This window comes from Pangasianodon hypophthalmus, chromosome 7 (genome assembly GCF_027358585.1).
Source record: "Pangasianodon hypophthalmus isolate fPanHyp1 chromosome 7, fPanHyp1.pri, whole genome shotgun sequence".
In the NCBI taxonomy this organism is placed as follows: domain Eukaryota; kingdom Metazoa; phylum Chordata; class Actinopteri; order Siluriformes; family Pangasiidae; genus Pangasianodon; species Pangasianodon hypophthalmus.
The window spans coordinates 23,387,319-23,414,533 of NC_069716.1; the positions used below are offsets into that span (position 1 = coordinate 23,387,319).

Consider the following 27,215-nt stretch of genomic DNA (forward strand, 5'->3'; position numbering starts at 1 on the left):
CACACACACACACACACACACACACACACACATAAACTATTTATATCCACTCAGCAAAATAGTAATACAGGATATAAATAATAAATAAATAACACACACACACCTTGACACACTGGGGCGATTTGGCACAGACAATCTACCTACCTGTGTGTTTTTGGGAGGTGGGGGGAAACCAGAGAACCTGGAGGAAACCCACGCAGATACAGGGTGAACAAGCAAAACTCCACACAGACAGTAACCTGAGATTAGGATCTCAGGAGGTACACAAGGTACAACACTACTCACTGCACCACCATGCCACCTAAATAACAAATTAATTTCTACAAACTGTTAGTTATGTATAATATAAATATACAAATACTTATAGTTAAATTCTATATATTATATACTTACTATGTATGATGATTATGACACCTTGCCAGGCTACAAATATTGCACTATTTTATTTGCACTACATCACCCTGATGCAAATATGTTTGCACAATATTGTTATTTGTACTTAATATATTTATACAAGTTCATATATACATATTCTATGTAACATACTCTATATGGTCAGAGGTTTGTTGACACCTGACCATCACAGCCATATGTGGGTTTTAACCAAACTGTTGCTACAAAGTTGGAAAAACACAATTGTATAGGATGTCTTTGTGTTTTGTAGCATTACACTTTCCCTTCACTGGAACTAAGAGGCCCAAACATGTTCCAGCATGACAATGCCCCTGTGCACAAAACAAGGTCCATAAAGACATGGCTGGCCAAGATTGGAGTGGAAGAACTCGTTACCCGCACAGAGCCCTGACCTCAACCCCACTGAACACCTTTGGGTTGAACTGAACTCCTCACCCAACAGGCCTCCTCACCCAACATCAGTGCCTGACGTCATTAATGCGCAAACCCCCACAGCCATGTTCCAAAATCTTGTGGAAAACCTTCCCAGAAGAGTGGAGGTTATTATAACAGCAAAGGGGGGCTAAATCTGGAATGAGATGTTCAAAAAGCACGTACGGGTGTTATGATCAGGTGTCCAAAAAACTCTTGGCCGTATAGTGTAGCTTGTTGGGGAACTTCACATTGCATCACTGTACTTCTTCATATTATAAATTGTAATCAATTGGGTATATCCTGTAAACATAAAACTTTGATTTGATTGACTGTGTCTTATCTGTCTCATCCCTATGTCCACTTCCTTCACTTCACAAAGGACAATGTTTAAAAGCATACCTGATACCGTATTCTAGTCAGTAAATTGATGAGTGGTTAAATTAGATGCCCTGTATCTGAGTGATGAGCACTGGTGATCAATACATGATCGGTTACCATTTCAAAGCCAGTTCTCATCCAATATGATACAGGGCTTGTAGTGACAGCTGCAGAAAATCGGTGATTATTTAGTGCATATTGACTGACGTGTAATTAAGCCAAAACGAACCTGCAAGATCCATTGTATCACAGCAAAGCATTTCTGCCTCCAGTTACCCTGAGGTGTGAAGCTGTAGATTACATTTTCCTCCCTAGGGTTCCAAACCCAGAGGAAGAAGGTAACGTGTGTGGAAAAAACTGCACTATTCAAATCAACACTCCAGCACGCCTCAGCACAAAGATGTTTGAGTGTAACACCAGGTTTTGATTCAAGGTCAGGCAGCCTGGGTCACAACATAGCAAGATCTACATGAATACAAAATCTGAGGCCATAATAGAGTGAGAAGTTTTACACTATAGCTGCAGGATGGCACTACTACAGACTGCTTGGAACAAAATAATGAATGTTATTAATGTTTATTACGAGGGCAGGGGCATGAGTTCTGCAAGGGAATTAGATGTCATATATTATAGCACAGTTCTGTTGAATGCATGATTCTCATTGTCAGAAGGTGTTGATTAATTTTCTGTAACAGCAGTTCTGCTCTGACAGTACGGCTGGCTAATGCACTCGTTCTAATACGTTATTGTTTCTATAGTAACAGCTCATTTACAGGGACTTGTATGGCAGAAACACAACATAATCTATGGCTAATAATAAACAAAATTTAAAAAATTGTTATTTAAGAAAGAAAAATTATTGTTAAAAATCATTGCTTATTAACTTTAGAAAGGAGAAAAAAGAGGGAATGATTGTTTATAGCTCCTATAATGTAAGTGATAACAGGAACTGACTTGTTTATGGGAAGTTCTACAGCATTAAAAATGAGCAATAAATGATTAATTCATGTTCATTAATAAATAAAAATGGCACTCATTGGTAATTTGCTGTGATATAAGAGGAATAAAACAATTTACGTAGTCCCGTTGTTGGAAAATAATCTCCTTTGGGGTGGTACCAGTAACTGACGTTTTGCTGTCTTTGAATATTTTCCTCTAACAGCACACCTGTTGTGTTTTTTTCCCTTATACTGTATATAATGTGTAAACTAACTATAATGCCATGGGGTTTGCATTCAGCAGGGTTTGCATTTTTGACAGAAGCCTTTAAAATCTTGAAATGATGGACTGAGTGATTTTGTCCTGCAGAAGTGTGTAGGTGGTCTCTGTATGTACTTGTATATACGACAGGAGGATTTTGGAGGATTTGTAAAGAAAAGCACAGTCCTGTTTTGAATTAAGCTTACTGCAATAGAGGGATTTGTGAACCCACACAACGGTGGGTGGGGATCTTTCAAACCAAACTAATCCAAGGCCAAGGCAGCATCTGTCTGTTAATAAAACAAATGGCATGACCACTCTGAGTCAACAGTCTCCATGTTTCTCTTTTTATCTGTAGTTTGTGCGGTTCGAACCATATCAGCCCTCCCTCTTACTAAAAGGTTCATGGTAATGTCATTCCATGTTGCAAAGCATGCGATTTATCTTTTTTTGATCTAGGGTAACCTAATTTAAAACATGTTTCAGTGGAAACCTCATATTCCACCGAACCTTAATATATTCATGACATTGAGGGTATTATGCTGACGTAGCACAGCCCATCATTGCTCTTCTGTTTTTTTAAGAAGGGTGATGATGAGACACCCTGTCTCTTTGTATAATATGGGGCCAAAATGCTTGCATCAGGAACAAGTCAAGGTTATCACACTCCCTCTAGACATGGCTATAGCTTTGTGTCCAGTTTTTTCCACCGCACGTGCCGTAATTGATTCCTATTGAAGGCCACCTCCTGCCCACCCACTGCTGCCCAGAGCAGAGGTCTTGGAAACTGCAGAGACTCTGACATAATGAGGCCAGCGGCTACTCTTCATACACCACACACTCCTTTTTTTAGTGTGGGAAAGGACAGCAGGATGTTTCTTAGACCAAGGGTTCTGAGACTCTTACCTCTCTTACCTCTCTCTTTGACACCTAGGGACCAGTTTAACTGTAAAATAAATTTCATGGATCCTCTCTACACTTCCGATTATTATACAGATATTAGGCTCATTATTTGAACGTGTACAGTAATATCCTGCCTATTTATTGGAGATAGAAAGTGTTTATTCTTGAGGTTTCCATCATCCAAGCTGACTTTATTTGTAAGTCTACTTGTTTTTCAGTTATTGGGATTTGGATTGAAATCTATAATATTTCAATAATAAATATAAGATTGGTAACTGTGGGTTTGATTTCCAGCACTCTACCAAAATAAAAAAACTGCTTTGCTTCACTTTGAGAACCACTTTCTTAAGCAATTCATATCATCTTCAGACATTCAGACATTACTGGTGTAATGTAATTAAATGCCAAAACACGATTAAATTATGATAATTTTTCTCATCCTCTAAAGTTTTGCATTTCCATGATTATGCATATCTGAGCTGAGGCAAAAATGCACATTATGCCAAATTAGGTTCTGTCAGCTCTGATTCTGGGATGGTGATGGGTAAGATGGAGTAAGGCATCTTTCAACCGCTCACTAGCTTTCTCTCAAGCCAGTGACATGTTATGCTGAAAGTCTCTTTTTTTCTGATTCCATCTTCAGCATTCTGGACCATCAACACACAAGACATCCTTCAACACACAGCTCACACAGTTCAAACTCAGTTCAGTACTCACTGTTTTCTCTAAAAGTCTCAACAACCTGCTTGTTCCAAGTTACAAATTATATTGCATATAAAAATGATGAAATCCCTGCACATTTTCAGTGCATTTCATAAACCGCTGATACAGTGTCCCAATTAAATAATTAATTTGTCACACATTTATCTTAAGCCTTAGTCATTTAAAGTAAATGTCACTTAAATGTCATACGTTATGTTCCAGTGGGATAAATGAATTCAGAGGAAAATTGTTGCTGCCTATAATGTTCCTAATTGAAATAAATTTGGGCTGTTCCAAAGAAAGATGGTGCATTATAATGTTATGTCCTATTATATATCCATCCATTAGCTACTCTTTCTTCATTTGTCATTCTAGTCACACAATGGTTCTACAGCCTGTAATAAATTTGCCCTCCTTGGTACAAGACTTGACACACTGTCTTAACTGTGTGACTGAGGCACTTCTACATGTACAAATATTTCTGTCATTGATGCATGTGGTGCCAATCAAGGAATTGCAGGTAGTTTTCAGAAACTGGTGCTTTGCACTCATGTCTACATTGCTTTTCTTAGTATTATAGAACAGAGTCAGGCACGGTAAAAGCTCACACATGGCTGTTACCTAGTTTTTTATCATGTGGCCAAAAAGGAACTTAATATCCACACAGTGTATTCGAGTACAAATGCCAAATAGAACAAACCAGAATTTCATGTTCTTGTTTTTTCGTTTGCTCTGTTTAGCTATGTCCTCATCTTCTATCACATTCTTAAAATAATTTAGTGTGACGGAATGACGACTTTGTTTCACATGGCACTTTGACAAATATTTTAGTCAGTTTAGTCAATTTGATTTGAACTCTTGTGTCTTTACCCACTCAGTGTGAAGCTATGGAATGCTGCAAAGTGAACAACCCTAATTTAACCCTTATTTAACCCTGATTCAATCCTGATTCATCCCTGATTCATCCCTGATTCAACCCCAGTTTAACCCTTATTTAACCCTGATTCATCCCTGATTCAACCCTTATTTAACCCTGATTCAATCCTGATTCAGCCTTGATTCAACCCTGATTTAACTCTTATTTAACTCTGATTCAACCCTAATTCAACCTTGATTCAACCCTGATTCAACCCTAATTAAATCCTGATTCAACCCTGTTTCACCTCTGTTTCAGTCTTGGTTCAACCCTGAATCAACCCAAATCTAACATGCTATGCAAGTTGGTATTTTTTTAACATGCAATCTGCTAAGCTAACACAAAAAATGGAGAAACGAGTGTCAGGGGACAGAGCTAGAGCACCAGAAGTGCAATTATTTCTGTGTATTTGGCCCTAAAAACACAAAAATCCTGAAGTTTTATACTGTTTGTTTATATACTTTGTGATCTACATGCTCAGTTGATTTCTGTGATTTCTGTCACCATATTTCTGACTAATCAATGAAACCATTTTGTTTGTTTCAATGTGTCCAGGTGCCTATTAATGTCCAAAAAAGAAAACAAACCGAAAGTATAAGTTTCACTCTATTTTGGACTAGGCAAACAGACTAATAGGGGAGAAAGCACTAACAGACTCTGTTCCTGATTTCATGATGGAAAGTAGCTTTAAATTTAACTGCAGACAGAATCAATAAAAAAAGGTCTGGAATAGATCAGACTGAGTTTAATTCTTCTCTTGGACTTGATGGACCCACAGCAAGACCTCAGACATCTCTTAAAGATTTCATGGTCTTTAAACATTAACTTCCTCATTAATGTGTTCTTGTAAATATTATTGCCTACTATTTGATGCTAAAGACCTACTGTGTGCGTGTGTGTGTGTGTGTGTGTGTGTGTATGTATGCATGTTAAGAAGTCCATCTCACTACAGGTTTTTGAGCTGAGGCTGTTTACAGATTCCTTACAGACACTGCTGTGATATACTGCAGCGAGCCATCACTGGGTGAAATTGATAAATGGATATGGGTGGGTGGCCATAATGGCAATGGTAAGAAATTGGATACTTGGCATTTCTGGATTTAATTTACTGTAGGGCTTGCATTCAAGGAGCATTGCACCACAGCCCACTTTCTCATGACAAGCACCTAATTATTTTAACCCATCCAAGTGCAGACCTTTTGGTGCATGCAGCTGCTCTGTGCTAGAGCCGGCCAGCTGGAATAGATGGATTTCTCACTGCAATATGTTACATGTCTCAATACAAATTGTCAGTTGCATTTACATTTTTTTCCAGTTGCCAGTGTGCAAGCAGAGTTTTGCTTATGTTTTGTCTCTTATCCAGAGCTCTGTATTCAAACATATTTAGTATATTACACCTCCTTTAGGTATTAATTTATGACCTTAGTACATCTGACCTATTCATTCTTCAATTCTCTAAACATGACTTTAAATATCAAAGAAAAATTGAAATTGCAACCCTGTAACAGCAAAATCAGCTGAGACTGTTTATGAATCTGTTAGTCTATTCAGAGAGGAGAGAAGTTCTTAACATATATTTACCTTTACACATCTTGAGGGTGGCATGATGGCTCACAGCTCCTCACAGAAGATGAAAAATATCCATCTAGGTGAACGATGGCTTAACATCTTTTACAAACACTGCTCTCTGTATTTCCCTGTAACTATCCTCACTTCCCTTCTCTGCTGAGATGTTGTGAAGCTGATCATTTTGTCTCTACACTATTTGTTACAGAAGCATGTAACACTGTCACAAGCTTCTGTAAGCTAGCTGGTTAATTAAAGGACCTATAGCGAAATATTTTGTACTTTTGAAATCCGATATCATGCTAAATAAATATAACAATTGCTATGTCACCCACCCAGAATAATCCGTCTTAATGAATGACTTTGTAAAATGGTATTCCTCTCAGTATTCCTCTCAGTGTGACCCAAATCTGTGTCCTATATCAGCTCTTCCTTGGTTATGTGGCAGTGATGACCTCATGAGTCATAATGAGTCATTCTCTCATTCTCATACTTATTGGGTCTTATTATGGACTTGACCTAGAGAGAAGCCGATGTGAGTGGACAAAGGTGTAAGCTTTAGATGCGACGCAGAAGAATGCACTGAATTCCCAGTGGGCTAAAGCATGGATCTGAATCCACACATCTGATTCAACTCATGTAGCAGCAGGGAGGAGAAAAAAACACCAAAAATGAGCATTGTACTGTCTTTTCAGACCAGAACTCACATTTGTCTCATTTGTGTAGAAAAGGTTCTGAATAGTTTCTTATGGATAAGAAGTCTCAAATTCACAAATGAAATTTAAATTCAATTTCAAACCTAAGAAATACTAATTGTTCAAAGCCACAGTGTGTGTGTGTGTGTGTGTGTGTGTATGTGTGTGTGTGTGTGTGTGTGAATGTCACTGGTCATTTAACTATAGACACACCCAAAACAAAAACAAAAAGCCTGACATTTTGCTAGTGCCACAGAGAAATGTGGGGAAAAAACTTTTTTATGGAGCAGAGATGTAGATTTTCAGCAAACTTTCCAGCCCAGCTACATCTCAAAAACATACAAAAGACCTGAAACTAGCAAAAAACATAGGCATTAGGCATAAGCATAGGCAAAAGGGAGACACATTCTTCTTCCTTTTCTCAGCTTTTGCAGCTTTTGGGAAACTCTGTGGGTCTCTGTCGTGCACACACATCTCTGATGTACATTACGACATTTTCCACTCCATAATACCTCTTTCCTTTTCCAAATCTTTGCAATAAACATATCTTACAATAGAAATAGTTCTGTACATCATAGTCGTACTGCATGCACTTACACTTTGCTTTTGTGTTTAAATTTGTTAGATTTAATTTCTGATTATTTGCTATAAAAAAGATCTTGGCAACCACAGAGTATTTTTTAACTAGCACAGTCTGGCAACCCCATTACCTGGCCTGTCTACCTTCTCCACTAAAAAAAAGTTCATAATGCGAGGATGGGGCAGTGTGATTCTTGCCCCAGTGGGCCTTTATTAGGACCTGGATAAAAGAAATTATTGCATCCAAACTACTCAGTGATGGTTGGGAAATAACCACTATATTCCTAGTTTCTCTCTGAAATGTGCCGGTAGCCAAAAATCATATGGTTGAAAGGGTTTGAGCATGCACAGGTAGCACAGGAATCACATTTGTGTGTCTGGTTTTCCTCTTAAAATTAGGTCCCAGCTAATGGCATTAATTTGTCAATACTGGTGTTGGGAATCAGTACATGCTGATGAGCTACTTGTAGCTTTCAGCTGAAAAACGTGTGTTCCCTAAAAATGCGCTCTCTCCGAATGCCACAATGTGTAACATCCTCTATCAAAATGAGATAAGGCATGCTGCATTCATTAACATGCCCAGTCTGTTAGCCTTTTATGAGATTTGAGCGACCCTATTTGTGTTTAACACTGATACCTTCATAGTAAGTTAAACATATCAGCAGTCCAGTCCCACGAAGTCATTACACTTGTGGCTTTATTTTTCACCACTGTCAAAATAGGTGCACAAATCTAAGCTTACGTTCATTTTAGTAGATCACATACTTTACAGTGAAAATTATGCACAGATTTGTACACAGTTGAGGACACCGTGCTTAGAAAATCAATGTCAGTTTTGTTTTCTTGATACAAAAAAGAAACTGTTATTAGGCTTGTTATTTAGATACACAGACAGAATGGTTTGCTTCGTGGCATTGTATGTTCTGTAGTTTCTGTTTTTGACCATTTCCACTTCCTTTAGAAAGCCGTTTCACACTAATGCACAAGAGTGGCATTGCAGTCGATTTCTTCCCTTCTCTATATATGATGTTGTTCTTGAAACCTTCAAATGGCTCATTCTTTTTGGGTCAGCGTGTGCTATTCCAGTAGGGTGCCCACAAATGAAATAACTGGAGACCCATAAAGAGTCCAGTTAACAGAACAATCTCAGGGCTCCTATACAGAATACAGTTCCTTGGCAAGTATTTGTCTTATTATAAATTTGGAGAACTGGATATAATTGTAACCATTGCTTGCTCCTGATTTCATGAGGAGGACATGGAGGTGAGGGTGCTTCACATGGTTCAAGGTGTTCCGAAACACAGCTTTTTAGTATTACAGTGTCATAGATTTTGTTTGCTTGAGATTTTTGGTTCTTGCTTGTGCCCTGGTTGAATTCTACTTTGTGGATTTATTTTTGATTCGCTTTGACTCAGCCACAAAAGACTAACGGTTTCTCTTCAGCAAAATATCTGTTGCTGCACCTGTGTGTGCAAATCTATTCAGTTCATTCATCTCATTAAAAAGATACCCAAGTTATCTAAAGTTTTCAGTCTAGAATGCGAGATAGTTTTGTGCAAGCAAAAGACTTTCAATGTCAAAGCAGCCATGTAGAATACAGAAAAGCTTGGCAAAGCAGCAGGGCAGAGTGCTCTATTACCCTAGGAAACTGCTCAAGATCGATACAGGTAGATCGGCACAGATTTCTGCTCCACTTGTAAACACTGAAAAACGCTCAAATCCTCTCTCCCATGCAGCACAGCACTTGCACAATCTTGTTTGTGGGCTGACCTGGATTTTCATTTAGAGAGTAATCCATTTTCATTATATCTTAAGATGAATCTACGCAAACAGAAGGTGGAACACAGCAGCCTCATCATCCTTCAGGAAGGAGGTCGTGTCAAGCATCTGGGAAACAACATCGGAGCTTATTACTGGAGTTAAAAGAAGTGATGGCTTTTAGATTGTTTGTTCAGCCTTAATATTAGCCAGTGCACATCATGTCCTCTGAGGATCTATTACGAGCTGCAGGTGACCTTTGCTTCACTCCACAATAATATTCGAAGGGAGTCTCTACATTAATTTGTTCCCAGTATTGCAGTATACGGAGAGATATGAGTGGCTATAATATGTGGCAGTGTAAACAGCATCAGTGCATGAGATATACAGCATATTTTCACACAGTTCACAGCCTCTGGCATGCAGTAGCTCACTTGCTCTGAATCTCTTCATCTCAGCCAGTGCATGAGAATCAGGCCGAGCACTCAGTGGTGTCCCATGAGGGAACCAACTTCCAGCTGCTTGTGACTCAGCAATGAATCATGCACACAGCTCTGTACTGCATGCGTGGTGGGATAAGAGACAGGTGAGCACAATAACTAGCCAGGCAGAAAACTATTCAAACCCACCATTGTGTAGAGTCATGGCGTATTCACATGCTGCATCTTCTGGGTCATGTTAAACAAATCTAATGGAAAACGGACATGAAGAAGAATGCAGATGTTTAAACTGAGTTTAAAAAACGGATTAAAGCTGCAAACATTTGGCAGTGAAGGTGGCCTTTTTAAAACGTACCTTCCCCTAATCCTTTGCACTTTGTGCAAGATATATTATTTACATTGCCAGAATGGTTCACATGGCATCTAAGGTGTATGTTGGCACTGGAATCCCATGGAATACAACAAAAATGCCACATGAGCAGGAGGTTTTTATTTCCATGTGGGTGTGAGAAAGCTGTCTGATATGAAGCTCAAATAAAGACTGTATTCATTAACATGAATGTGCAGCGGTCTTTAGTAACTGCCTGGTCAGGGTCATGGTGGTTTAAATTAGGCTACATGTTTGTTTATATTTTGGGAACCAACTAAATTTGTGAGTGGGATTAAAAAAACCGTCCTGCACACATATCTCGAGTGATATGAAGTTGAGGAAGTGTCAAACCCAGAATTCATAGATCACACTGACAGTGCTGGCATTTCAGTGTCTGGGGTTTTTACCCTAGTGTTTTCCAGTGTTTATATGGGCCTAGTGGTAGGATTCGTATTTATTTATTTATTTTAATTCCAGTTTAGGCCACACCCCCATCATGTTTAAATCTGAATACAGATACAGATGCAAATATTTGGAGCACTAAACAGTTACAGATATACCCCTAGTGCAAAAAGTCCCTCTAATCCCATGGTGACATACACTCTCAAGTTTTAATGTCCATTGACATAACTATCAGCAGAGCAGCAACCTGACAAACCTTCATTCACATCAACTGCCTCAGGGCACAGGAGCAATGCAACCAACCTTCTCACATCTCACACTTTGCTAGTGAGCCGAGAGTGTTACTACAGCAGTACAGAGTCCACCAAAGACCCAATGGACTGATTGAAGCTTATACTGCTGAATAACATGTTTTAGCCAAGTCATGTCTTTTCAGAACACCATATGAGTGATCTTTAAACTTACCCATAAAGGGCCAATGTGACGACAGGTTTTCATTCCATCCAAGCTGTAGCCAACCTAATTCCACTTATTTAATCAATTGAGTCTTCAAAAGGCCATGACGTGCAACTTCTGTTTGGCTGAAATGAAAACCTGCAGCACATTCCAACCCACTGCGGATAAGATTGCAGATCCTTGTGCTATATGATCAAGTCATTTAACACTGGGCACTAAAATCTGGGAGAAATTGCTTCTGGGTTCTGATGACGTGTCTGCCTAGCAAGAAATGCAGAGCACTTAACAATAGAATCTAATTGCAAAGTGATTTAAATTTTGTCCTCCAGAATTAGTCAAAAGCGGACTTGGCTGTTGAATGGTCTGCATTCCTTGCAATGCACACAACTTCTACTTAATTCGGCATTGTAGATCATCTCCATACCATGGTACAAGAACCATTTCCCAGTGCAGATGACAGTTAACAAGTACAATAAAAGAACAGGCATGCTTCTGGAGATTGTGGGTTACATTGGAATGCGTCTTGAGAACACCAGTGCCCTGCTTGTTGGCAGGTATGTAGAAACTTTTTTCACCAATTGCTATTCTGTAGCAGTCCAGACAGCAACAGGAAAGCACACACAGCCAGTTCTGGATGCACTGAATGCAGGTCATATATCTTTCAGAACATAGCCGTTCCACTCATGTTGAACAACTCTCTGCAGCAACTCTCTTAAACGTCGATACGTACAAGAATTTTTTTTTGTACAAGCCATATACTCCTCTTTGGCCACCCTTCATGGACTTACTCACTTCACACCATTTGCCCTCCTTCTTCTTCCAAGGGTTGTCTAGCTTGCCAAGGTTAACCTTCTGTTACGTGACCTCTTTTGTTGCTCTGTACTATTTTATAAACACAGGTATGCCTTTTGTCCTGAGTTCATCCTACAGCTGCTTCCCAAAGGAGATGTCTGCAGTTATTTCTGGAAGGGTCACTGCGTATCTCAGTAACATTGTAGTGCATGTTGTGTGGGCTCCGACTGTCAGTTGAGGGCATCACCACTCTCTAATCAGAATCCATCTGTGCTAATAAGGTTTGCTTGTTTCTTGGACTTCTGCATATTACCCATGCTTCCATCTCCAAATACTCGTAGACTATGGCACCCCATTCACAGGCTCCTTAAAAAAAGGAGCAAATAGTGTGTGCTGAAGCTTTCATCTGTCAACTTCCACCATTCTTAGCTGTCACATATCAGCTGCTGCAGTGGATGTGGTGTTCTGACAGCTTCAGAATGACATTGAGCAACCAGATGTCTTTGCTTTACATGCTCTAACCACTACAGACCAGTGGTATTCTGTGGACAAATGTAAGGCTTTGGTCTATGCTGGAGATTGCATATCAGGACAGATCACCAGAGCTTAACAGCACTACTAGCAATATCAGGCTCTGGCCACAAATGACTGAGACACAATCGTTGGTCAGAGCACTTCATTTACCAGTTACACTTCATGCATGGCAGAAATGCATGAACTTGTGTTCCATACTTTCTAAAGGCTAGCCCCATCTGTTCCTATTTTCCTCTCCAGCCAGGTATATCCCTTGATGAGCTTGAATCTGCATCAGATCCAATCCTGTCCAATCCATTTAGGTCCAGCCAGCCAGCCAGCACACATCTTGCCAACAAGTCTTGCCACAGTGAAGCAGGAACACACCCACTGGGTTACTTGCTGGCACTGCATTGTGATGCATTTTGATGAATATCTATCACAACAATTAATGAGGCACAGCTTATACTTGCACTCCGGAAGATAATAGTGGAGTGGAAAGATTCAACATAATGGCATCTCCTCCACTCCCATGCAGACGAGGGAGATGGTCTCCACATGGCAACAAAAGAAAGGGTGGATAGAGCGTACACAGCAAAGCCACCTGCAGTTCAGGTTTCCAACTGCGAGTGATTGCTCCTGCTGATATGTCCATGGACAATGGAAACTCCAGCTCCAGTGAGACAGGCCATACATGGTCTGCCACCATTTCAGTAGTCAGTAATGGATGGCTTTGCAATAATGGATGCTTTTTTTTTCTACAGATCATAAGCCTACCTTGCAAAAGCTACAACTGATTTCTTTTTGTAAAACAAAATAAATGTATGTCATTTGTTCTAGGCCATGTTTCTTTTGGGTGTTGAGGGCTGTTGCATTTGAAGTGCTTCATACCTGCTGCATGGAAGATAATTGTAAAGAGAAGTAAAGAAAAAGCAGATTAAGGTTCTTTTTTTGTTTCCTTTTTTAACTCCTTTTTAATACATGTACAGAAGCACACAGAAACTAATATGAATAAATAGTAATACTCAAGAACCATTCAACACGGTATTTGAATGACATCATTCACTTAGTATTTCTTCCTGTTGATACACAAGGATAATGTGTGAGCCAGTGAAACTGCCAAGTCTTGTCTGTATACAAAACTGGGTGTGCATAATACATGACCTGGCTGATAAAACAGGATGGACATACACGTAGAGTATGAGCCAAGTAACAGGTGTTTACTCCTCATTGAACATGTTATTGTAGTCATTGTCTGTGCTTTAGTAAGTTGGTCACTAATGCTTATCTTTGGATTCTAACCAATTTATCATGTCCTGGCATTAACATGCTGCATCTTAATCATCATAATCATGTCTGCTTTTCTTATAAATAATTATAATGCGGCGAGGTGTCCATCATATGAGCATCAACTCTCTGCACTTTAGAGAGTTAGAAAACTTAAAAGTAAGGAGAGAGATGCATGCTAATAAAGTTAATGAAGAGTTGGAGAGCATGCAGGCTCGTCGTGGGTATGTCGGGGGCAGAGACAGAAGCACACTGATGAGGAAACATGCACGTTCTGACTTTCAGCACAGCAGCACACAACAGACGGCGACGGCATCAGGGGGTCTGCTAACACAACAGGAGTAAACAAGTGAAGTGCCTCACAATAAATGAGGAGACAGACTCTAAATAAAAGACCAGACTGCTGCAGAAGTTCACACTCCCAAAGTGTACTTGAAAGGATTTCTTTTCTTTTTTTTTTTTTGGAAAAAAAAATAAGGGTGAAGGTAGGTGTTATTCTCCTATTCTCCTGTATTTTGAATTGTGTTGTAAATAGTCTGAAGTCTGGTAGGAGGACAAAAAAAAAGCACTTAGACAGCTTTCTATCCATCCATCTTCGCATTCATCCATTCATCAATCCAATTCATCCATCCACCCCCCAATCCAATCAGTCGTATAGTGACACAGACACAAAAACCTTTTGTCAATATACATTTACTTTTCTTTTCCCTGCTGGCTTTGGTGTCTAGAGATGTTTACTTTTCTTCCGTCTTCTGTCTGCCAGATATAAATATTGATATATAGCCTGGCTGAGATCAGATAAAGTCAGAGAGAAAGTACAGGATCTTGTATGGTGGAGGCTCCGCATAAACGGATTAACATCAAGAGAGTCTGGTGTGGGAATGACTGTGTAGAGCTGTACTCTGTAGCTTTATAGCTGTAACTCCAAAGTATGATGAGCTTATTATATGCATTAAAACAGACTGTGAAAAATAAGAGAGGAGTTGTTTTATGAAGCTGTAGTCTCTGTTGTATCGTTATAACGTCTCTGGTGATGAAGCATCATGTTCGTACCCTCGACAAAAAGGAGGAAAGTCTTTTCGCTGTGGTTTAACTTAAAAACACTGTTCGTCTGGTTAGTGTCTTCATTTTTGCTTGATGAAGTGTTTAAATATGATGTGGCTGTATGTTGTGCTAGCATTAGAATTACAGTTTTTGTGGCGTGCTGTACTGTATTTTCTTCAGTGTAGTCACTGTTTCCACATCGCGCTGTACTCCTGATTCTGGAAAGATCTGTTCAAGTAAAAAATAGCGCCAGACCATGTCCCCGATTCACATGGTGTAGTGCTGCAGGTGGCGGGGTTTGAAAAAGAATAGCGTGCGCCACAGAGTCAAGTCAAGAAATATAGAGTATAAACCAATTGGACCGTGTTGCATTTAAACAAACATTAAATAAAAGTTTTCTTTTGTGAAAGCTAACAGGAAGTAGAGCTGTTTCTTTCTCCAGTTGTTGGATGAGTGAAGTAAAATGTTGGTGTTATGTTAACTGTTTACTCAATCTGCTTGTCAGCTGGAAAACTGTGAATGAAAAACTGATGTGTAAGTTGCTTTTCCAAAGTGCCCGGGATAGCGATTTGTCCACCCCTACAGACATCATGATATACAAACGTCAGGATATTTATACAGTGGGATTTAAATCTAAAGATTTTTGTGAGACAAGCAGGTGGCAACAGCAACAGCATCACATAACGCCAGAGCGCAAACTATTCTATAGCTGGGACATAGTTACAATAAGGGAAACACAAATATCCATGTTAACAAGGGAAAGTAACAAAATATACTTGCGTCCTGTATGTAAATTGTCGTTTTAATATTTTATTGTTATGGCAGGTTTGCCTTATATTTCTAAAATACATAAACATTCTAGCTTATTTTTCAATATACAATTACTGGTATTGTTGAGATGACACCGATTTTGAATATTTCCTTATATTATAGGCCTCCTTTTTTAGAGCTACCTGACGCACACGCACATTCACACACACACACACACACACACACACACCCACCATGGAGCAACACTTTCTGAAACACATTCTTGGATTCAGGAACATGGATATCAGCCCCCATACTGACACACACACCACCGAGTCTGAGACAGTGAAACTGGCAGTCGGCGCTAAGATTAGGCTCAGGCTTCGCAGGAGCCGTCGCAGTATGGTGTGTGTGAAATAATCCATGACACCATCTGCTTTGCTTCGGTAATTATGAGTGCAATTAGCCACCGATACCACATATGACCTTATATTGATTTAACATTTCGAGGTTCATTTAATCTTGATCATGTGCACGAACTGGATAATGTTCTGTTTAACCTTATTACTCAGTAACTAAAGTCTGCTTGTGTTGGTGAGCACTTGATTCTTCCCATGTCAGGACTGGAATGTAAATCAGCTGTGCCACAATGACAGGTTTTTTACTCATGAATACGCCTGTGTCTGTGCCCTACTTTGGCTCACTCACACCTGTCAGCTTAGGCACTGATAGATGATAACAGCTAAAATTAACCACAATGTTGTTTTTAGCGGCCCATGGCTTGATGTCGGATACGTTCCTGTCCTTTAGCACCTCTACAATGTGAATATTACAGTTACACATACCCTGACAGTCTTTTTTTCTATCTTCAGCTGCCCCTCAGATTCCTGTTCTGGCTGACAGGATGTGTTCTTCTGCTGTTGTAGCCCATCCGCCTCAATGCTTGACATGTAGTGCATGCTGAGATGCTTTTCTGCTCACCACAGTTGTAAAGAGTGATTACTTGAATTACTATAACCTTCCTGTCAGCTCAAACCAGTAGTTTGTATTCTCCTCTGACCTCCCTCATCAACAAGGTGTTTTTTTGGTTTTTGCACCATTCTGTGTGAACTGCTTGTTGTGCCTGAAAATACCAAGAGTTTTTGAAATACTCAGACCAGCCCATCTAGCACCAACAACCATGTTACAGTGAAAATCACAGAGATCATATTTTCCCCATTTTGATGTTTCATTAACTGAAGCTCTTGATCTGTATCGGCTTGATTTTATGCATTGCGCTGCTGCCACATGATTGGCTGATTGGATAACTGCATGAATGTGCAGGTATACAGGTATTGCTGTTAAACTGGATGGTGACTGTCTGCACAATGCAATTTTAAACAGCTAAATGTTTTCCAACACAGAAAAGTCTTCAGGACAGAGGAGTTTGCACATTGCAGTTTCTCAGTAACATGGCATGATGAATTTTTTGTCTTATATTTCCCTCTTAAAAGAGAGTAAATTGCTGGTGAGGGAACGATTGTTTATAGCTCTTATAATGTAAGTAATAAAAACTATAGTGTCGTTCTTGAATAAAAAAAATTGTACTTGTTGGAAAATTGCCATGGTATAAGAGGAATTAAACACTTTGGCATGCGCTTTCACTGGAAAACAGTCAACGTCAGTGTGGTAACAGTAACTCTGCTTCACATTTGGCCACATCACACCACCTCGTCGTTACATAGCATAAGTTAAGGACATACTACATATTATTATTTCAGATTCAACCCTGGTGAATATATAGCCGAGCCCAATACCAGGGCACAGGTTCTTCCACAGGACTCAGTTCTTCCACACAAGACTCTTAGTTATCCTGAAGGCTATAAGGAGAGTTGAATCAGAGCGCTGTGTGCAGTGCTCCATCTTTGCCAGCACCCACTGTGCTGACGTGCTGCTCTCCAGCTCCAAGTCGTGTCGTTTATTCTGCCTGTCTGTGCCATGACTCTGATCTAATAGACCTGAGAGATGTGCCAGGACCTGTAGGGAGGAGAGCTTGCTGACGACATTTAGTCGTTTAACACCGATCATCTGTACTTTTCCTCTCTGCTTCCATTTTCCTTCACTTATTCCACACTGCTTGTACATGGCAGTTTAGTGTTGAACAACATTTCACACTGCTACTGTCAGGTCACTACACGCGACTCTTTTTATTTCTCTTGCTTTCATAATGTAATTGCAATTACAGTTATGTTTCAAGCTTCAGTTGCAGGTAGCGGTCATTAGATACAGACTGGTGCAATTGTGTTGGCATATTGTATCACTTTGGCGCATTGAGTCGGCAGACGTAGCACTTACACAGCTTTCTGCTTTCTTTATAAGTCTAAAGCTGAGCTTCATGCGGGGACAAATATTATGCTGAAACCTGGGCACATCAGCAGGGTTCTGCATCTATGAATAAAAGAGAGGAGACATAATGAATATGTTGTGGAATTTGTTTGAAATTCAAAGTCTCTTTATGAACAACCATAGTCTGTCCAAGAGCCTGCTTCCTGCAGGTGCATTTAAAATTATTTAGGAGTATAAATGTACAACCATTATAATCATAATCAAGGAACTTCAGAGTCCATGCACACTGGAAAAGTATTCAGTGAAGTTTACAGGTATGTGCTTCCTATAAACTGTTCTGTAACTTAAAAAGGTGATAATCAGTGTTATTATTAATCTTGACTATACAGTCTGATTAGAAAAAGCATGAGCTTGTAATTGAAGTGGAAAAAACTGACTCTTACAAGACATTTACTATTTAATGACAATTGTTACTATTTTATGGATTATTTGCTTACGTTATTGAAGTGACAAATCATAATCTACTCATCATTCACTCAGTAATGGCTGAGACTGAGATGACATGATTTGTGTGATTTCTTGTAGTTAACTATTCAAGCACACTCAATAGTAGATGATAAAGTGACTGTTAACTAAATGAAAGTGCAAAAGTTTGCATTCCCTGTGTTTTTTTTTTTTTCAGGGAAAAAATAACTATAATCTGTAGCATTCTAGAGAATATAGAATTTCAAAGGCTGTTCAAAGGTACAGAAAAATGTTGGAGGTTATAAAGGCAAAGGTTGAGTAAAGGTGTTAGAGAATATTTATATCGTATTCAGAAAGGGAAGCTGCAAACTGAATTGTACTTTTCGCTATAAATATCTTAAACTATTTAACTATTAACTATATGTGACTATTTGGCAATTTTTGTAAACTGCAATAATGAAGTAATGTAATGTGTAATGCAACACACTGACTTCTTCCTCTGTCCTAAGGGTGTGCACTCAACTCTAGCTAGGTAGGCTAGCTAAACGCACTTGGAGAAGCGCAGTAACTGATCTGTGTTCTGATCTGAGTTGAGTTCCCCGAAGGCATTGCGGCACAGAGTTCATTATTAGTTGAGAGTTTTTAAGCATCACATAAAACTCGATCTCTAGAAGTTAAGGTGATATTAATTTTATGATGCTTTTGGGAAACTGGGCCATGATTAACTTGATCTGTGCCTTAGGCTTGAATGGCTGTGGCACCATCAGGATTTAGACTTATAATATCCTAAAGATAGTGGCTGGATCGAATGGTCACTTAGAGTTTTGTAAAGAAGAACTTTAGCTCTTTTTTGGTAATAATATTAACAGTTGATGAAGGATACTGTCTCCAACAGTGACAGCTACAGTGAGCACAGGCAGTTGAAGATTGGAACATTCCACTCATCAGCTGTCCAGTTTTGGTGAGCCTGTACTTACTGTAGCCTCAGATTCCAATTCTTGGCTGATGGGAGAGGAACTCAATGTGGTCTTCTCCTTTTGTGGGCCATCTGCCTCAAGCTTTGACGTGTTGTGTGTTCTGAGATGCTTTTCTGCTCACCATAGTTGTAAAGAGTGGTTATTTGAGAGTGTTACCATCAGTCTGGCCATTCTCCTCTCACCTCTCATCAGCGAGGCATTTCCCACAGAACTGCCTCTCACTGGATAGTTTTTGTTTTACACTCCATTCTGTGTAAACTCTAGAGACTGTGCATGAATACTCAAACCTGCCCATCTGACACCAACAGCCATGCAGTGGTCAAAGTCAATGAGATTACATTTTTCACCCATTCTGATGTTTGATGTGAACATTAACTGAAGCTCTTGCTCTGTATCAGCATGATTGTATGAATTTGTGTGAATGAGCAGGCATTATTAAAGTGGCTGGTGACTGTATGTCCCTCTTTATTTTTCTATGTTTATTAAAACAGGACATTGTTTTGGTTCACAGAAGTCTATTGAAATCCGACCCAGTTAGATCAGAAGCAGTCTGAAGGTAATCAGATCAGAAGATAGTAATTAAATAGTTGATTACATTACTAATTACGTACCAGATTCTATTTCCTCAGTAGTCTATACAACATAGTGATTATTAACTATAATACAGGAAAGACATATGATAGTAAGAGAGATAAAGAGAGTGTGAGAGACAGAGAGGAGAGATTACATTTCCGGCCCACTATAGGTCCGGTGTCAAGGCACTCAGACACCTCGTCCAAACTCATGCCTGTCTGAGTGTGACTCACGTCTTGGTCTAATCTCTGCTTCACGATGGAGAGCCAGGCACTGCCGCTAGTGAAGCAGCTGGGGAGAAGCCTCAGCTGTCAATAATTTGCAAACTCGGCACTAGTGAGATATCACATTTTTAGACACACTTGCAGAACCTTAAAGCAGCAGAAATTATTTTTTTTAAATCCCTTATTACCTCTAACTAATAGGTACATCATTCTCATAGGGCTTACTTTGCTATTATTTATAGTGAATGATACTGACTGGGGCATTTTTTTAGGATTTTTTTTTTTTTTTTTTGCTTATGATAACTTCTTATTCTTCTTGCACACACCTATGTTTTGCATATAGTAACCTTGGTGTTAATGATGTTCCTGACGCTGCTGAGTTGCCATCTGGATGCTGCAGTGAGCAGTGGCATAAACATTAGTGCCGGCCGTGGGAGTCAGCCTCCCTGTGCCTCTCTCTTCCGTACACTGCCTTGCTCCATCTCCTCACCCTTTTCCTTCACTGTATCTCTAGGAGTTGATGCAAAGCAAATGTAAGAGAGAGAGGGAGAGAGAGAGAGAGAGAGAGAGAGAGAGGGAAAGAGAGAGAGAGATTTGGTATTCTTTAAGAGCAGCGGGTTCAGATGCACCTCACTGCTTTAAGCTGGAGTGGTTTAGTCACTGTGAGAAAAGATACTAAATTAAAACATTGCTCTGTTTCTCTTCTTGTGTAGGTGGAAAGCTCATATTCCCACAACAGCAGCCGGTGAGTAAATTAAGTTCACATTTTCTGCGCATTAGAATAAAATCTCAGGTACTAATCCCATCATCTCAGTTAAAAGTGTTCTGTTTCTTCTAAATTAACTAGCAGACCTAAAAAAAATTGCACAGGAGCGCCACACTGTGGTTGTGCTTGAACAAATATAATGTCAGTCAATGGTGACAAATTTAAGGAGGAAAAACTTGGCTCTTTTATGGTGTACGGGGCATTTATTTATTTTGTCAGCATGCTTTGGATCTACTTGTCCATTTAGAAGGAAGTGTCACTGCAAATCAATGCAAAGTTTTTCTGACTGATCACTGTTATCCTATAATGAAACATTTATATTCTGATGGGAGTGGTTTCTTCCAGGATGACCCCGCCCCTCTCCACAGGGCACGAGGGCTCGCTGAATGGCTTGATGAGGATGAAAATGCTGTAAATAATATGCTATGGCCTTCACAGTTACCAGATCTCAACCCAGTAGAACACTGGTGGGAGATTTTGGAGTGATGTGTCAGACAGCGGTCTCTAACACCATCATCAAAACACCAACTGAGGGAATATCTTTTGGTTTTGGTGTTCATCCTTCCAGTACAGTTCCAAAGACTTGTGTTCTGAAGCTGTTTTGGTCACTTGTGATGCCTCAACACCTTATTAAGACACTTTATATTGCTTTTTCCTTTGTCACCTGTCTATATCTCAGTATTTCAACTTAGATTTCCCTTTGGCAAATGTGTTCAAAATGAGCTTTGAAAAAAATCATAAAATTACTGTACTACCTTTTGAAATCATATATAGCAGAAGTGCAATAAATTAATAATTCCATTTATTAGTAGTCATTTGCAGCAGTGAAAAAATGAGAACTTAAGAAAATACTTGTCAAGAATTTACATTTAAGCAGAAAAAGGAACTATGAAATCAATCATATTTCACTTGTTTGGTTTTTTTTTTTGCTTCCTCAATTAATGATATATAATCAACTGATATTCACAAGCTTATATAGAGGTAACAAATTGGCTTAGATACATTCAGTAAGTGATTGTTTCAGTGACTGCTCTGTTACTCATTCTGAATTCTGCTACTATATAGCTTATCTATAATTAAATCTTCATTTTCTTTCCAGGACCAGTGCCCTTATTGTCTAGACAATAACACACACACCTCTAGTCCAAAAGACAGCCAAAAGCTCAGTCGTGTTCGCCCAGGAAAACTCTGGAATCAACGGTCTCTTGTCACTCACTCCAAAGGCATCGCACCGCAAATCACCAAGAACTATCGCAAGCTCCTTCTGAAGAGTTCAGCCGTGCTTCGGCAGCTCAACAGCACTCCTGCTGGCCAGGCTTCCAATCACATTCACAGGCTGACCCAAATACAGCAGTCCCGCCGCAAGCTGATGAGAGACGTGTGTGCCAAATACAGAAGCCTCACGAGGACCGTAAGCCGCAGGCAGGTGTCCCGCATCTATGTAGAGGACACACACAAGCTCCTGTACTGTGAGGTGCCCAAGGCAGGCTGCTCCAACTGGAAGCGTGTGCTGATGGTCCTGCAGGGCCAGGCGTCCTCCACAAGGGAGCTCCGACATGAACAGGTGCATTATGGGAACAGCCTAAAGCAACAGTCACAAATTCTAGTTTAGTTTTCATTAATGTAAAGTTCTGTTAAAATATTAAACTGAATTTGGTCTTTATGTCAATGATTGTAATGTAGTTAACCTTTTTACTGTCTTTGCTGTTTATATTCTCCCCTGTATGAACAGGTGCATTATGCGAACCACTTAAAGCGACTGGACTCTTTCGACCACAAACAAATTGCCCATCGCCTGAATACCTACACCAAAGTGCTCTTCCTGAGGGAGCCCTTCGAGAGGCTTGTCTCAGCTTTTCGGGACAAGTTTGAGAGCCCGAACTCGTACTATCACCCAGTGTTTGGGAAGCCCATCATTGCCAAGTACCGTGCTAATGCATCGAGGTCAGCCCTGCTCACTGGAGAGGGTGTGACCTTCAAAGAGTTCATCCAGTACCTGCTCGATGTTCGGCGTCCTGTGGGGATGGATATCCACTGGGAGCGTGTGGTGCAGCTTTGCAGCCCCTGCCTCATAGACTACGACTTCATTGGCAAGTTTGAGACAATCGAAGAGGAAGCTAATTTCCTCCTTAGGCATATCGGAGCGCCTGCTAACCTGACTTTCCCCAGCTTTAAAGACAGGAACCCGAATGCAGCCAGGACATCCTCACGCATTACACAAGAGTATTTTTCTCAGCTGAGTTTAAATGAGAGGCAGAAAACCTATGACTTTTTCTATATGGATTATCTAATGTTCAACTATTCCAAGCCATTCTCAGATTTACACTGAGGAGTTTGTGAATGTATAGACTGAGAACTTTTCAGTTGTTGGTCTGTTGTTTGTGTTTTACTTCAGTCTAATTATTAATTATTTTCTTTATTTAATTTCGCTTTTTAATGTAATTCATCAGTCTGTTTATTCTGGCTTCGGCAAACTGGTTTGTGCAAGCCTACACTACTCTTTCAGATCTCATAAACGTAGACATTATCACTCACTCTGTCACTCACTTTCAGTAATCGCTTTATCCTGATCAGTGTCGCCGTGGATCCGGAGCCTATCCCGGGAACACTGGGAATGAGGCAGGAAATACACCCTGGCTGGAATGCCAATCCATCAAAAGGCATAAACGGGGATATTATGAAGGAATAAAACATGATGGCGTGTTCTATTATAGGAAAACAATTTACGACTGGGTGGTGTGATGTGCCCTAATGCAATCTTTTTTTTTTATAACAGCACATCCCAAAGTGTTTTATTCCTCTTATACCACATAATGTGTAATATCTGTGAAACAGGTTAGTTGCTGTTATCACTTTCATTATAACAGCTATAAACCTAGCCTCTCTTTTTCTCTCTCTTGAAGCTAATAAGAAACATAAAACCTCAATATAACTAAAAATCGCTAAGCACAAAGCCATCTGTCCTGAAGATTTTACCATGATGGAAAACATAATGGAACAGCTTTACCTCAGAGCACTCACACTGACTGAAGTCTTCTTTCATAAACATTGAATAAACGTCTCCTTACAAAAAGGAGTGACATTTATATATTTTTTGTTGTTAAATAACAACACTTTTTAAAAGTATTTGTTTATAATTAACAGGCTTGTGCGATATAATGATTTAATCATCTCCACACGATATTACACTGCCACGATATCCAGTAACGTTTACTCCGATTATATTATATTACCAGAACTGCCAACCTTTACACATTTCGCTGAGAAGCTCTGCATTTTAACATGGGGGAACATTAGTACCAGTTATCCCTTAAAAATATGCCAAAAGAGCAGTCTTTTTCTCCACAATAAAACAGCAGATGAGCCATTGGACACATGAACCTGAAATGATTTGTGCAGACATTTTGAACTCTCAGTATTAACTGACTCTGGCTAGATGCCTTGACCCCTTCTCCCTAACTCACATGCTCTGTACTAGGCTTAAAGGGAAAGTTTGGAGTTCATTAATGGGAGATAAAATTGACTGGGAGGTGTGATGAATAAAATGTATCGATGTATGTTCAGCTTAGCTAACAGTATACAAGGATATATTTAACATCATTTAACTATGTGTTTTCAATTCTCGGCCACAAGAGAAAAAAGGATAACAATTTTGAACTAATAATATTAAATAGACCTACAACAAAGTGTCAGATCTAACACATATTAATGATCATGATCATTAGAAAGTGATTAAATACGCTTTGTTTGCTGTATGTGCAGTCAGCACTCAGACGCGTTCAAACACTTTGAGCAGCAGAAAATCAAGTCAAAATCTCGACCATGAGGACAAAAAATAACTGCTTTGTAAAAGAAATATATCATTAATGTGCTGGTTTTTTTTTTACTGTTTACTGCAGAATCTCCTAAAAATCCACCATCCAGCTGATGTTTCACAGCTGTCCCTATTTTCCGTAAACCTGAAATGGCAGAAATGCTCATTTTCCTGACTTTTTTAGATGGTTTTGGATGAATAAATTTTTTATTATGATTTTTTATTTTTTTTTGTAAACTGGTAAATGGTAAATTACAATATCGCACAAGCCTGACTGTTTATTTAGGCTTAAATTATGTGAGCATCTACAGTAAAAGTTCCTGTGAATGAGTTGTTACTACGGAAACAAATTAGAAGGAATGCATTAATTAACCTGTGGTTTGAATTACAGTCAGAGCTTCTGTTATAGAAAATTAATCAACACCTTCGGACCAATCAGAACTGAGAAATCAAAACAGTGCTGTGGTATATTTAAGGATTAATCTGTACTATTTTTAAGATCTAAATGAAGTATTAATTATTTATACATTGTTCTTTACCAGGTTTGCACGGTATTCCAATACAGTGCAGAACTAACTGATTGTGTTTATAAGAACTGCTTTTCCACTTTAATCTGATTATTTGTTCTAAAATGATCATCCATTTCACCTTTAATTTGTTGTCCTGACCATTTCTCTCTTTGCACAGTTTTTGTGTCAGGATGCCACCAGTAGCTTAAACACACACTGTTATTGGGCTATTGATGAATGATGGATGTTCGAAGTCTATGATGTGGATGTCTGATGTGATTTGGTGTTCTGTACGGAACCATAAAACACAGTGTAGCATGCCTTTAGCCTTACAGCATACTGCCGGTCAGCACATATCCACATTTTTACTTGTTGGGAATGTTTGAGTTTAAAGGAAGACATATAGTAATGTATAAAAAAAAAGTATGTACCTCACAAAGTAATGACAGCATCTTAATTTTAAAGTTGAATGTATATCTATGTGCCATTGCCTTTTTTACTGTTGATGATGTATTCAGATTAGATTATTTAAATAATTTGGGGAGGTGGATTACCAAATTTTAACCAAATAAACTGGTTTTAATGTGGTGTAATACAACAGATTTGTTTGACTCCTGTTATAGATTGTGTTTGATTCATGGGTCTTATATGGCATGTACAGTGGAAATGCATTGTACATGTTCAGTGTTTTATTATTTGTTATTGTCATATTATTTATGGCCTGTAGTCATTTTAACCGCTTAAATTCCCAGAATAATATGCTTTAAGGTCAACTATATAATATGATTCCAATGTAAAACTGTATATTTTTATAATTAAGAATGTATGTGAAAGCCTCTTTTATAAAGTTATTGTTGTTTCTCTACATCAGCAGTGATCTGCTTCGCTCCCTCCCCCTCTCGTGCTACAGTAAGCCTGTCCCCTCTCCCCTTGCCTCGGGCATTCAGGGCACTTTCACCCCACACCCCTCTTATTACCCCTCCCTCTCTCTCCCTCTCTCTCCCTCTCTCTCTCTCTCTCTCTCTCTGAGGGACAGCCTCGGGCTCTGACATCTCAGATTGCGCCACTCAAAGGGCACATCAAATCAGCTGCTATTTGTCATGAAGGTTACAGAACAAAGAAATGTACAACTGTTCTGTTTCTTAGAATCCTGTCTGCCTGGTGTTTGTAGTTAAACACCACAAGTAACCCAGTGGGTCATTAATCTAGCACAAGAATCACACAACAAACCTCAGACTGGTGAATAAGGAGGGTAGGATTCTGGTGATGTGACCCAAGTGTACAGGGAACGGAAAAGGAGCAGAAACATGGACTGACAGGACATTGTTGAAGATGTAGCTAAGAATCTCTCATCTGTGTACATTCTATTTAATAGACCATATACACTGAACAACCACTTTATTAGGAACACCTGTCATGCAGTTAACAGGTCAAGAGCTTCAGTTAGTGTTCACATCAAACATCAGAATGGGGGAAAGTGTCTCTCAGTGACTGACTGTACCAGATGAACTCCTGATCTCCTGATCTTCATGCGCAGCAGTCTCTAGAGTTTACACAGAATGGCGCAAAAAAACAAAAACCACCCAGTGAGGGGCAGTTCTGTGGGAAATGCACAAGGTTGAAGATGACAGGAGGGCTACCACTCTTTACAACCGTGGTGAGCAGAAAAGCAACACTTCAGACCTTGAAGCAGATGTACAAGAGCAGAAGAACACATCGGGTTCCACTCCCGTCAACCGAGAACAGGACTCGGAGACCACAATGATCACAGGCCCACTGAAACTGGCAGCTGAAGACTGGAAAAAGTCCAGGTGATGTTTTTCTAATCTACACCTGTCCAATTTCAGAGAGCATTAATTTAGCCTTAATAATGTGTTAAGGTGTAAGTTGTATTTAAAATGATCAGTTGATTAGACTAAGCAAACACTGAATACTATATTCAGGTAAGTTCATGAGCATATTATCATCAAAGCTCTAATCAGA

At 39.4% G+C, this 27,215-nt stretch overlaps 1 protein-coding gene across 2 annotated transcripts in view; it reads left to right on the top strand.

The window, feature by feature from the left end:
• Nucleotides 1-24,732, top strand: part of si:ch211-269c21.2 (carbohydrate sulfotransferase 8) — a 62,523-nt gene extending 37,791 nt beyond the window's left edge. For both annotated transcript variants that reach the window (XM_034305850.2, XM_026917746.3), the window contains exons 3-5: nucleotides 20,857-20,888; nucleotides 22,009-22,473; nucleotides 22,642-24,732. In XM_034305850.2, the coding sequence (XP_034161741.2) occupies nucleotides 20,857-20,888; nucleotides 22,009-22,473; nucleotides 22,642-23,238 (1,094 nt within the window). In that variant the 3' untranslated portion in view covers nucleotides 23,239-24,732. The remainder of the gene's footprint in view (nucleotides 1-20,856; nucleotides 20,889-22,008; nucleotides 22,474-22,641) is intronic.
• Nucleotides 24,733-27,215: the final 2,483 nt, after the last annotated feature.